The sequence below is a fragment of the Mytilus galloprovincialis genome, chromosome 3, assembly GCF_965363235.1.
Source record: "Mytilus galloprovincialis chromosome 3, xbMytGall1.hap1.1, whole genome shotgun sequence".
Taxonomy (NCBI): Eukaryota; Metazoa; Mollusca; class Bivalvia; order Mytilida; family Mytilidae; genus Mytilus; species Mytilus galloprovincialis.
Window position 1 is genome coordinate 41234175 of NC_134840.1, and position 14092 is coordinate 41248266.

The 14092-nt window shown below is 31.8% G+C and overlaps 1 protein-coding gene across 1 annotated transcript in view; it reads left to right on the forward strand.

Moving 5' to 3' along the window:
• The window catches only part of LOC143067943 (uncharacterized), a 33538-nt gene that overhangs the window by 5236 nt on the left and 14210 nt on the right, over positions 1-14092 (forward strand). The window contains exons 3-13 of the mRNA XM_076241590.1: positions 213-362; positions 1461-1565; positions 2028-2151; positions 2666-2779; positions 3693-3737; positions 4620-4705; positions 5187-5234; positions 8020-8084; positions 9302-9356; positions 9907-10038; positions 10473-10551. Of these exons, the coding sequence (XP_076097705.1) occupies positions 213-362; positions 1461-1565; positions 2028-2151; positions 2666-2779; positions 3693-3737; positions 4620-4705; positions 5187-5234; positions 8020-8084; positions 9302-9356; positions 9907-10038; positions 10473-10551 (1003 nt within the window). The remainder of the gene's footprint in view (positions 1-212; positions 363-1460; positions 1566-2027; positions 2152-2665; positions 2780-3692; positions 3738-4619; positions 4706-5186; positions 5235-8019; positions 8085-9301; positions 9357-9906; positions 10039-10472; positions 10552-14092) is intronic.

Consider the following 14092-nt stretch of genomic DNA (forward strand, 5'->3'; position numbering starts at 1 on the left):
TATCAGTTTGAATTAAGATTGACTCAATTTTTCTGGTTTGACAGAATAAGACAAACGATAATTTGCCAATTATTAGAATTTAGACTTCTCACAACCATAATAAATTTGGCTTCTGACTCTACTTTATCTGTTGTAGGTATGATTTTACTAATACAAAGATATTTAATCTTATTTTTTTCTATTTTTATTCATATGAGTTTTCTGATTTTTAGGATCCAAACTTTGGGCAAGTTGTTTGGGGCAAGCTAGGAAGACAGCGCTGGTGGCCTGCCATTGTTGTAGAAGGTTATATGGTGCTAAGAAAACAAGCAGAACCTGGTCATTCATGGCTCTTTTGGTTTGGAGATCACAAAATAACCGAGGTAAGAAATAAAAAAAAAAAATGTTTTCTTTGCAGCAAGGGGAGATAATAATATATCCAAATTTAACACATTGTTTAATCATCCAAAATTAAAGGAAAAAGTATTTGTTTCATCTAAAGAATAAGCACATTGTCTTTTTGCAATTGGCTATGTTCTTCTTCAGGAATGTTATATAGAAATTGTCATGAATAAGTTGGATATCACAAATTTTTGATTGCTTTCAGTATTTATGTGAGGGATTTTCTTAAAGGCATATAGATTAAGAAATGCTAGCCACTAATAGAAATAGAAAATATTACTTTCTGTTTCAAAGTTGTTTTAATGTTTTTGAAAATTAGAATATTGTGTGTTTACATGAAAAGGCAAATTTCAAACTGAGATGTCTCAAAAAGTAAGTCATGAAAGTACATTTGTCTTAAGGGGGCTCACGGGTATAAATCATTTTTTTTTTTTTTTTAATATAGGGATTTGCTTTTTTTTTTTTTATAAAGAAACTTGATCCTATACTTAATAGAAAAATAAAATATAAATATGGGGTCACCATTCATTTAAGTGCACAATCTGCCTTCGAAAGAAGCATGCATTTTTGTTAACGTACTTTTTTTCACAAAAGGTAATATCAAAATAAAAAAAGAACTTAATTACAGAAATCGCTAAAATCTTATATTAGTTTAGTTTAAGTACAGCTTATTTGAAAAAAATGATAAAAAATATAGGTCATCGATTAGTTTTAAAAAATATTTCAATTTTAATGCGAAAAAATGTGAATTTTTCACCAAAGGGATATAATTTGGAGCTTTTTCAATGATATAAACATTTTTAAAGTCATCTGGGGCCAAAAGGAATTGATTTTTCTGGTTGATCTTTGTACCATATCGTAATGTAACAACTAATTGTGTAATAAATAAAATTTGTAATGAAAAAGAAAATGTTAAATTTTTTGCTGATTTTTTTTTAACCCTTGAGCCTCCTTAACATGTTTCAATTATGCATACTAAAATTGACTTTGTGCCAAAATTTTTGGGGAAAATCATTGAGAGATCTTTTCTGTATGGGATGCCAATCAATGTTGATCCATATTTGAATATATATTTTCAGGTTTCCAGAGAGAGAATTGTTCCATTTGTTGCAAATTTTATTAGAATGTACGAAGGTAAAACTATAGGAAACCTCTTTAAACATGGAGTAGAAGAAGCCATCAAGGTATATAACTAACTGTTAAACTTTTACAAAAATACAGTTAACTGACAATTTATTTTAGTGCAAAGGTGTACTGAAATCGGCTAGATTTGAAGTTTTTAAATTACGTGTTGATAAGGTGTAAAAAGCCAAGTGATTGATATATATTTTCAGTTAATTTTTTATAACTTAGACACCATTTATATTTTTTCACGTGAAATTCACATGAAAATTTAATGTGAATTTCACGTGAAATCACTTCACATGAAATTAACGTGAAAATTTAAAGTGAATTTCACATGAAATTCATGTGAAAATCACGTGAGCAAAGTTTGGCTGTGTAACTTTGCCACATCCATGTCAGAGCTACAATTGTATCATAACTTTTAACTGCATTATTTTCAAAATTTATAATAGTTCAGTATTGGTCACTAGTGTTTCCAATTATGTGTTTATTATTATCAGAGACTGTTTGATGTTCTTCAGGTTTGTGCTGAGAGATGCAACTACACTGATTCTACAAACCAACTTTTGGATTGGGCATCAAAAGGATTTTTAGAAGAAAACACATCTTCACCATTAGATAGCAATGTTTTCCTTCCTTCAAAGGGTAAATAATTATAATAGATCAATGCTTTCTTGCTTCAAATCAGTCTAACCTGCCCTAATGGCCACCTCGTTCCAGCAGTCATCTGCCTAACTGTCTCTTTCAATTGAAATAGCATAAATCAATCACAAAGACATAAACAAAAACAAGTAAACATAGAAAAAAGGAACAAATTTGATCTAGGACACAGTGTTATTACAATATTAAAATTTTAAAAGGGGGGAGATGTAAAACAATATCAAAAAGACAACTATAATCTTGGACAAAATGGCATTAATTAAAAATAACGTACACAGATAAATAATATAATTTTGTTGTTGGGAGTACATGGAGTACTCAAATATATTTTACAACATAAATAAATTAGTTGTTTATAGTATGAGAACTTGATTAAATCATCATACTAAATTTATACTTATCAAAGGTATATAAAGTTTATCATGTCTTTTTGGGTTTTGTGGGTTCCTATCTTGTTGGCATTTATTCCACTCTGAACAGAATATTTATTTATCTGTAGAAAAACCATTGTCTGATTTTGTCTTGGAGGCGATCAGTGAATTGAGATCAACAATGAGAAGGATAGTAGATGACAGTGAGGATGAAAATGATGATTTAAAACTAAGAGGCCAAGGTAAATATAGGACCTGTTATTACATGTATACAATGTTACAAGTCTGAAGACAAAAATGATTTTGTATACTTTATACCAATTGACCATGCTGTTGGTCTACAGTTATGTGCCTAAGAGTCACTCTTTAGTATGTATATCTCCTCTAACATTAGAATTTTAAATTAAAATTGAAACAAATTTCAATTCAAATAATTAACATGGCTGACAGTAGAAATCTAGATATTGTAAAATCAGCACAGAAAACAAGAGAAAAGCACATTGAATCAACACACATCAAGGATGAATGCTGCTGATTTTGGATGGTAAACTGTTCAAGCTTTACAATGGGCACATGTCATGTTGTTCATGAAAAGTAAAAATTTAGTATTAAGCTGTCTTCCCAGTGATAAGCCATGAATGAAAGGAGCATAATTGTTGATATGAAAATAGGTAATGTGTGACAGATATTCTCTAACAGTTGAAAAAAATCATGATTTATTCCTTAGATTTAAAACAAATTAGTGACTTCAATTTTATCATAAAGCAACCTGGTTCAGTTACTTCGCTGAAAGCAGCAAGGTTTAGTAACTTCATGAAAGCAGCAACTCTGTCATGAAAATTCTGATAAAAAAAATAATTCTGAAATATAGTGTCAAAATGTTTCCATTTGCTATGTACTATGTCATCAAACTAACAACTTAGGTTTATGAAATAATTGATGCAAGCTATACTTTATTATAGTTTTAACATGGGTAGGCATTATATTCATGATTAATTTTGCCTGAGCAATAGTGACGGTTGTCGTATCTAGGCGAGAATAAAAGGATATTGTCTAATCTTCAGGTATTCCATGCATTACTTTACTTAATGCATAATTCCTTATCTCAAAGTTAACATAATGTAAATTTAAGTAAAAATATGTTTATTTATCCAGGAGATGCGCTTGATGAAGTAAAAAGCAAAAAAAGAAAACTTGAAGGTATGACTTTACTTTTAATGACAGCTATTCACATCACATATTTTTGGGAGTTTATTGCCCTTTTTCAGCCTTGACTGCAGGTAAACATAATAAGATATGTTTACCAAAATCTTGAAGAAAATATGTATTAACATTGGAGGAAAACATACAATCTAAACATGGCTAATAAACTTTATACTTGAATTTATAATGGAAAATCAGCTGAAATTGTATATATTTGATATAAACAGTGTATTTTGTATTTAGAATAAAGTAGACAAGGAAGCATTAGTATTATATCCATAACAGAGTAAGTGAATGTCATTTATTGAGATCATCATTAGAAAGTTTTTTTATCAATACATAACCTTTTGTGAAAACACGCTTACAAATTGAAGTTAACATACATGTAAGATCACAAGACATCTTATGGGAACTTTATAAAATATAAGCCAAATTTGATAAAGTTTTATACCCAGATTTTGCAACTCGCTTAACCAGGATCATAGTATTAGTGGACCTTGCCTCCTATAGAATAACAACAACAACAGTACTTTATTTTAATAGGGCTACACTGTTAGCTATACAACTAATCTTCCCTGAGGCTCTCATCATATAAAATCAAACATAGTCATTGCATATATTAGTATAAAAGTAAAGTATGATAATAACGTTCAATACAACTTGATTGAATGTTAGGGAAAAATAAACGTGATGACATAATTAGTTTTCAATAGTTTTTCAACAGGTTGATTTCAATAAATGATGTGCTATTTTGTAACACAGATTCATGTTATTATTATCTCTTCCTCCAAACTTCTAAAGTGGAAGCAAAATTTTTAACACTTGGCCTGTTATTTTCTTATAATAAACTAACTCTAATGTTTTTTCCTATATCTCCAGAAATCTGTATTTCCTGTAATGATATCACACAAGAGGTTGTACATCAACATCCCTTATTTATAGGAGGATTATGTAGAGAATGTAAGGTCAGTAATTAGTTTGATAGAAAAGCTAGGTATACCAGTAGCTATTTGTTTTTTTATATAATCTATGATTTTTGTTAGTTTCAATCTTTTATTATGCTCCTCCAAAAAAATCACAAGAGCAGTAGTCATAGCATTGTCTGCCAATATGTCCATCCAAATGTCAAGCCATGCATTTCAGAACAAAGGGTTTTCCTCTTGTTGTTGATGTGTTTCACTCGGTTTTAGTTTGTAACCAGGATTTGTTTTCACACAATCCATTTATGACTTTTGAACAGCGGTATACTACTGTTGCCTTTATTTATGTATGAAAACTTGAGTTACCCTTGCTTGATCAGAAAAAAAATTTGTGTAGATTTTAGGAATAGTGAGTGAGAAGAAGCCTTTTGATTTTGGGGTTAAAATTCAAGGTCACATCAATTTGCTATCATGTATTAGGGGCAAATCAGTTTAATTAAAATTTTCCACAATTTTTTATTTGTAGCAAGAAATGATAGAATCGTTCTTTGCTGTTGGAGAGGATGGCACAGGGGTGAGTATTTACTTCAAAACATGGAGTTTGACTATGTAAAGAACTAAGCATGATCATGTAAAGGTCAAATATTTTGTAATTAATTAAGCCTGACATCAAATTCAAGAGTTGCATAGATTTAGATTTGCCCTTTTGTCTATTAATTTTTCACTTCTTTTGCCACCATTTTTAAGTGGCTGGTACATATAAGGTTTTGACATCTTTCATTCTATATTTTTTTATACATTTGTCTATAATTTTGACTTGCCATTTGAATTTTGGAGGTTTTTTAGGGGTTTACCAATTTTAGCTGAAGTAAGACCCTTGGAGTTAAAAAAATATCCATAGAATTTGTACTTTCATATTGACACTTTTTGTATTATTAACCAAATTTTCAAAACGTTTTGACCATTGGCCTTCTTCAGTTCTTTATTTTTCCTCTCAAATTCATGGCTGACATTACATTTGTATTTCCTTTTTATGTCAGCAATGTAGTTGAGAGGAAAAATAAAGAACTGAAGAAGGCCAATGGCCGAAACGTCTTGAAAAATTGGTTTATCGATACTATGATATTATTACGTAAGTATTTCTGTATTGGCCTTGTTATTGGTCCGAGGACCAATAACAAGGCCAATACAGAAATACACGGAATAATATCTTTATTAATTAACTACAGTGTTACAATATTTTCTTAATATCATTTCAACAGATAAATATTTTTACCTTGAAGTGGAACTATCCAAATCTCAGTTTGTTTCTTTGTATTAGATGCAATACATAATGATCTGGTACTGTTTCCAGGTGTCTTTAGCATTTTCTCATCTGATGAATTTTTCTACCCTTTTCAGTCACTATAAAGTGTTACAACTTAAATTTAGACGCAACACATAAATAGTATTTGGAAAGGTACTGCCATTGCATGTGTTATGCAGAAACTAATTAAAAATCGATGTGTACAATCGTGAAATTATGAGGTCGTCAAGAAATGAACTTTGTGATAATCTACTCGTTCCCCAAACCTGAAATAGTTCTATCGTCTGCTTTCAAAATACCTTTTAAATGAATGTGACCGTCTTTCGCCTGAAATGTATGCCATACTGACATTTTCAGCATGTTTAAGATCACCAAATGACAACTGCGTCTTCAAAACAACTGTTTACTTTCAGTTTGTGTTTATCGTGACTTTCGATGTAAAATCTAGAGACGTTCCGAATTCCTGCACTTGTGTCAACTCGGCCAATACAGAAAAAAATCTGTATTGGCCGAGTTATTCTGTATTGGCCTAGTTTACACATTATATTGCATAGGCAGTTTTCATCATATTAAGTCCAATAACAGCGTAGTTAAGTAGTTAATTAATAAAATTATATGAAGTATGTTCCCTATTGGAATGTGGAAACAAGGACTTTTTGTATTGCCAGCAAATCTTGTGATGGTTACTTTTATGAGACGATTAGAACTTAAAGTACTGATATATGACATATATTATTAATATTTATTAATTAACTACACTGTTATTGGACTTAATATGATGAAAACTGCCTATGCAATGTATGGTGTAAACTCGGCCAATACAGAATAACTCTGCCAATATAGATTTTTTTCTGTATTGGCCGAGTTGACACAAGTACAGAATTTCGGAACTTCTCTAGTTTATACATCGAAAGTCATAAAAAACAGAAACTGAAAGTAAACAGTTTTGAAGACGCAGTTGTCATTTAGTCATCTTAAACATGCTGAAAATGTCAGTATGGCATATACATTTCAGGCTAAAGACGGTCACATTCATTTAAAAAGTATTTTGAAAGCAGACGATAGAACTATTTCAGGTTTGGGAAACGAGTAGATTATCACAAAGTTTATTTCTTGACAACCTTTGACCTGTTTACTTTCGCTCTTTTTTTTTGTAAACTGTCATTTATTTTTAAACCCGAACCAGGCATTCTGTATTTATGAAAATCTCTGTTCTTTGATAATATGGCTTATGGATAGTGGTATCAATATCAACTCCTACATCATTGGCGGATCCAGGGTTGGAACCTCCCTTTTTTTGGCCGATCAATGCATTTGAATGGGGACATATAGTTGGAACCCCCCCCTCCCCCTTTTGTCCTGGGTTGAGAAACCCCTTTTTAAAATGGCTGGATCCGCCCCCGTACATTTTTAAAAAAAAGTATATTCAGTTTGTTTCTGCATATAAATACATGCAAAGGCAGTACCTTTCCAATTACTATTTATGTGTTGCGTCTAAATTAAAATTGTAACACTTTATAGCGACTGTAAAGGGTAGAAAAATTCATCAGATGAGAAAATGCTGAAGACACCTGGAAACAGCACCAGATCATTATGTATTGCATCTAATAAAAAGAAACAAACTGAGATTTGGATAGTTCCACTTCAAGGTAAAAATATTTATCTCTTTTAAAATAAAATTAAAAAAATATTGTAACACTGTAGTTAATTAATAAAGATACTATTACTTGTATTTCTGTATTGGCCTTGTTATTGGTCCGAGGCCAATACAGAAATACTTATGTAATAATATCATAATATTTGTCAGACTTTTAGATTTCTTAGTTTCTGATCTACTAATTATTAATAGTTGTAGCTTTCTCTTTTGATTTGTTTCATATTTTTCATGGTGGGGCCTTTGACTGCTGACTGTGTTATGGGTTTTTCTATGTATTGCTTTCATCTGTTTCATTCATCCTAAGGTGGATAGTTGTCTCATTGGCAATTATGCAGTATCTCCTTATTTTTATATGCAATAGAATATCAGATAATTATATATAATTTTAACTTACAGATGTTTTGCATTGTGTGCTCCAGTGGTGGAAAGTTGTTCGTCTGTGAGGAATCAGAGTGCAACAAGTAAGTATTGTCAGATAAGTTTACTACCGTATAGCAGGTTATTTTTGTGGGTCGTAAATTTTCGCGGAGAGAACAAAATTGCTGAAACAAATTCAGCTAATTCAAAAGTGTATACTCAAATGTATTGATAAAAGTTTTGAATCCACCAAAATAATAACTGCCAAAATAATTTGTATACCTTATTCAATGAAAATCGCGAAAAATAACCCTCTATATGGTATTTGAATACGGCTTATAAAAAAATATGTTCATTCATTCATGAAACAAACCTTTAGAAATAGATACGTATTCTGCAAATGTTGTGGTACTGTAAAAACAATATCAGAAAAAGACAATTGGGAATTATTCTTTCAATTGTAAGGGTTATTTTAAAAACATGAAATGTAGGAACTTGTAACCAAAATAAAGAAGACCTTTCTGTTTGCATATATCTATTAGAAGTTATATTCTGAGAAAGTAAATTTTTCATACTACACTTTCAAATTATTAACACTAGTTTTCGTGTATGATATTCTTTTCAAGCAAAAAATATAAATGAAAAGTCTTGAGAAAGGAGTAGGTCCATTTAGACCCCTTTTTGGCCCCAAAATATATCAATTTCGCAAAATTGTTAAAATGTAATGTTTTAGTTATTTATTGGAATGTAGAATGCTTCTGCTACATAGATATGGGCTGTTTTTGACAATACAATGCATATGTATTGGGAACTAGCATCATTCAGTCATGTTAAATTACTGAAATCTTCACAATTTTAGCATTTTAGTTGAATTTTAGACGATTTCTGTGTTAAATGAAAGTGGCCGCATTTGTGTTCATTCTTAATATTGAAATGTAATTTGTATTTGATGATAATACATAACATATATAAAGGTTGAGGATGAACGGATGTGGCCACTTTCATTTTTGACAAAAAACATCTGAAAAGTGACATTTTTGGACATATTTGATAGATTTTTCATATTTAAGCTTGAATCGGAGCGTTTTTAATGACTTAATCAGTTAAAATCTTTCTCATAAACTGATTTAATCAACTGAAATAGACACTTAAGTGTTTAAAAAGTGTCCAAAATCTTTCGTCGGATAAACGTGAAATTTGAGGCCAAAATCGGCCCTTACCGGGCCTACTCCTTTGTTGGATTGTCAGCTAATTTTAAATTATGTATTACAAATACATTCTTATACCTATTCTTCAATTAGTTCATTTAATTTTTTTACAGTGTATATTGCTTGGAATGTATACGACTGTTCGTAGGGGAAGACCATGTGGAAAAGGTGAATTAGAATATGTCATTGCTTTTGTAATATAACTGAGTCTTTCTCAATGTTTCAACCCTGTCCTCTTTTCCTTAAATGTGACCTACCTAATTAGACTCATGACCGGGTTTGTACTAACATAAGCTTCACATCTCATATGGAGCATGATCTGTTCACCCTTCTGAGTTCACCCTTCTGAGATCACCCTTTCCTATTTTCAGTTTGTATCGGTTTGTGAGATTGAATATCCCTGTGATATCATCCACCTCCCTATAGCAGCCATTTCTCAGCAGCTTGATAAATGAGAATGAATTGGACATTTAACCTGTTGGTATAGCAATTACCCTGTTCAAATGAGGGCTTCAGGTCTTTCTAGAGTGTATATTTTGGGGCTTTTGGATAATGCATTAAAATTTCACTTAGATATAATGCAAATTGTTTTATTCAGTAGTATATTAAATGATACATATTGCATTAAACTAAAGAGCCCTAAATGTTAACTTAGGAATATTTTGATCCTTTTAAGATAGAATGACCAATGTTATTTTCTGCATGTATATATTTACAGATAAAACAAGCTGATCCATGGAAATGCTTTTTATGTCATCCATATTCTCTGGAAACACATGGTTATCTAATGCCTAAAACTGACTGGATGCGTAATATTCTTAGACTGTATAACACAGGCTACCAAGTACAGGTTTGTTATTGTGTGTAAAATTTAATCAATAATATTTGGCAAGTGGATTCATATAATTAAAGTTTGTTCATCTTCAGAAACTAACAACTATCAACTTATTTCAAGAAGTTAGTTTCTGTGGTTAGTGAAATCCCTCAAAAGACTGTACTATAACCATTTAAATTTATCTCTTATATTTATCAATATTTACTGGACTACATCAAATCTAACACACCATTATTTGCCAATGATTGCATACCTGCTGATTTAGACTGTCCTATGAGCGCTTATCAGTATAAAATCTTTTTAACATGTTCGTCAAGCGAAATGGTTATGTTAACCACAGATTTTATAACACATTTCTTAGGAGAACAAAATGTAGAAATATTTAAAAATAAATCTACTTCTGTAAACTATGTTTCTTAGTAAAAAAAGAATTCTCTTATTTCTTACAGGAGCAGGATTTGAGTTACCTCCTAGTAGGAGAAAAGAAAAAACTGAGAGTTCTCTCCCTATTTGATGGAATTGGAACTGGTTCGTATAAAAAGTTGTAGCAAGTTTTTAGCTCACCTTTCCTAAAAGGAAATGTGAGCTTTTGCCATCACTTGGCGTCCGTCGTCGTCCGTCCGTCGTCGTAAACTATTTCAAAGATCTTCTCCTCTGAAACTACTGAACCAATTCAAACCAAACTTCATCTGATTGATTCCTAGGGTATCTAGAATAAAGTTTGTGTTTTAATTCCCATTTCATCAAAAAACATGGCCGCCATGGCTAAAAATAGAACATAGGGGTAAAATGCAGTTTTTGGCTTATAACTCAAAAACCAAAGCATTTAGAGCAAATCTCACAGGGGTAAAATTGTTGATCAGGTCAAGATCTAACTGCCCTGAAATTTTTGTTGTTAGGTTGCTGCCCCTGAATTGGTAATTTTAAGGAAATTTTTGCTATTTTCGATTATTTTCTTGAATACTATTATAGATAGAGATAAACTGTAAATAGAAAAAATGTTCAGCAAAGTAAGATTTACAAATAAGTCAACAGGTCCAAAATGGTCAGTTGACCCCTTTAGGAGTTATTGCCCTTTATAGTCAATTTTTAACCATTTTTCGTAAATCTTAGTTATCTTTTACAAAAATCTTCTCCTCTGAAACTACTGGGCCAAATTTAACCAAATATGGCCAAAATCATAATTAGGGTATCTAGTTTAAAATTTGTGTCCGGTGACCCGGCGAACCAACCAAGATGGCAGCCATGGCTAAAAATAGAACATAGGGGTAAAATGCAGTTTTTGGCTTATAACTCAAAAACCAAAGCAATTAGAGCAAATCTGACGGGGTAAAATTGTTTATTAGGTCAAGATCTAACTGCCCAGAAATTGTCAGATGAATCGGACAACCCGTTGTTAGGTTGCTGCCCCTGAATTGGTAATTTTAAGGAAATTTTTGCTATTTTTGGTTATTTTCTTGAATATTATTATAGATAGAGATAAACTGTAAATAGAAAAAATGTTCAGCAAAGTAAGATTTACAAATAAGTCAACAGGTCCAAAATGGTCAGTTGACCCCTTTAGGAGTTATTGCCCTTTAAAGTCAATTTTTAACCATTTTTCGTAAATCTTAGTTATCTTTTACAAAAATCTTCTCCTCTGAAACTACTGGGCCAAATAAAATCAAACTTGGCCACAATCATCATTGGGGTATCTAGTTTAAAAATTGTGTCCAGTGACCCTGCAAATCAACCAAGATGGCCGCCATGGCTAAAAATAGAACATAGGGTAAAATGCAGTTTTGGGCTTATAACTTAAAAACCAAAGCATTTAGAGCAAATCTGACAGTGGGAGAAATTGTTTATCAAGTACAGATCTATCTGCTCTTAAATTTTCAGATGAATTGGACAACTGGTTGTTAGGTTGCTGCCCCTGAATTGGTAATTTTAAGGAAATTTTGCTGTTTTTGGTTATTATCTTGAATACTATTATAGATAGAGATAACCTGTAAACAGCAATAATGTTCAGAAAAGTAAGATTTACAAATAAGTCAACATGACTGAAATGGTCAATTGACCCCCTAAGGAGTTATTGTCCTTTATAGTCAATTTTTAAAAATTTTCATAAAATTTGTAAATTTTTACTAACATTTTCCACTGAAACTACTTGGCCAAGTTCATTATAGATAGAGATAATTGTAAGCAGCAAGAATGTTCAGTAAAGTAAGATGTACAAACACATCACCATCACCAAAACACAATTTTGTCATGAATCTATCTGCGTCCTTTGTTTAATATTCACATATACCAAGGTGAGCGACACAGGCTCTTTAGAGCCTCTAATTTTGGTTTAAGATGTATCATTACAATGAAGAATTCTGTATACACATTACTGCTATTTGCCTGCCATTATTATGCATCACTGACATTCCCTTTTTAGCTCACCTGGCCACAATCATCATTGGGGTATCTAGTTTTAAAAATGTGTCCGGTGACCTATCCAACCAACCAAGATGGCCTCCATGGCTATAAATAGAACATAGGGGTACAATGTAGATTTTGGCTTATAACTCTGAAACCAAAGCATTTAGAGCAAATCTGACATAGGGGTAAAATTGTTTATCAAGTCTAGATCTATCTGCTCTGAAATTTTCAGATGAATCGGACGACTGGTTGTTAGGTTGCTGCCCCTGAATTGGTAATTGTAAGGAAATTTTGCCGCTTTTGGTTATTATCTTGAATGCTATTATAGATAGAGATATACTGTAACAGCAATGATGTTCAGCAAAGCAAGATTTACAAATAAGGCAAGATGACCAAAATGGTCAGTTGTCCCCTTAAGGAGTTATTGTCCTTTATAGTCATTTTTTACCAATTTTTCATAAATTTTTGTAATCTTTAAAAAAAATCTTCTCTCAAACTACTGGGCCAAATTTAATCAAACTTAGCCACAATCATTTTTAGGGTATCTTGTTTAAAAAATGTGTGCAGTAACTCGGCTAACCAACCAAGATGGCTGCCATGGCTAAAAATAGAACATAGGGGGAAAATGTAGATTTTGGCTTATACGTAACTCTGAAACCAAAGCATTTAGAGCAAATCTGTCAAGGAGTTATATGTTTGACAAGTCAATATTTATCTGCCGTTAAATGTTCAGATGAATTGGACAACTCGTTGTTGGATTGCTGCCCCCAATTGGTAATTTTGATAGAAATTTTGCCGTTTTTATGCCCCACCTACGATAGTAGAGGGGCATTATGTTTTCTGGTCTGTGCGTCCGTTCGTTCGTTCGTCCGTCCGTCTGTTCGTTCGTTCGTTCGTCCGTCTGTCTTGCTTCAGGTTAAAGTTTTTGGTCGAGGTATTTTTTGATGAAGTCGAAGTCCAATCGACTTCAAACTTGGTACACATGTTCCCTATGATATGATCTTTCTAATTTTAATGCCAAATTAAAGGTTTTACCCCAATTTCACGGTCCACTGAACATAGAAAATGATAGTGCGAGTGGGGCATTCGTGTACTGAGGACACATTCTTGTTGGTTATTATCTTGAATACTATTATAGATAGAGGTAAACAGTAAACAGTAATAATGTTCAGCAAAGTAAGATGTACAAAAAAGTCAACTTGACCAAAATCGTCGGTTGACCCCTTAAGGAGGTATTGCCCTTTATAGTCATTTTAACAATTTTCATTAATTTGGTAAATTTTTGTTAATTTTTACAATTTTTGTTCCTCTGTAACTAAAGGGCCAAGTTTATTATAGATAAAGAAAATTGTAAGTAGCAAGAATGTTCAGTAAAGTAAGATCTACAAACACATCACCATCACCAAAACACAATTTTGTCATGAACCCATCTTTGTCCTTTGTTTAATATGCACATAGACCAAGGTGAGCGACACAGGCTCTTAAGAGCCTCTAGTTTATGTCAGAACAGAATGTTTGATGACAGAAAGCATGTCAATAGTTGAGTGTCCCAAAATATCAAGTCAAGTGTTGTAAATTCCAATCGGATTAAAATATTTTGCTTACAAGGATCAGAAAATAATCCATTCAACTTTCTGTTTTAAAGACCTTTTGATACATTAGTGTA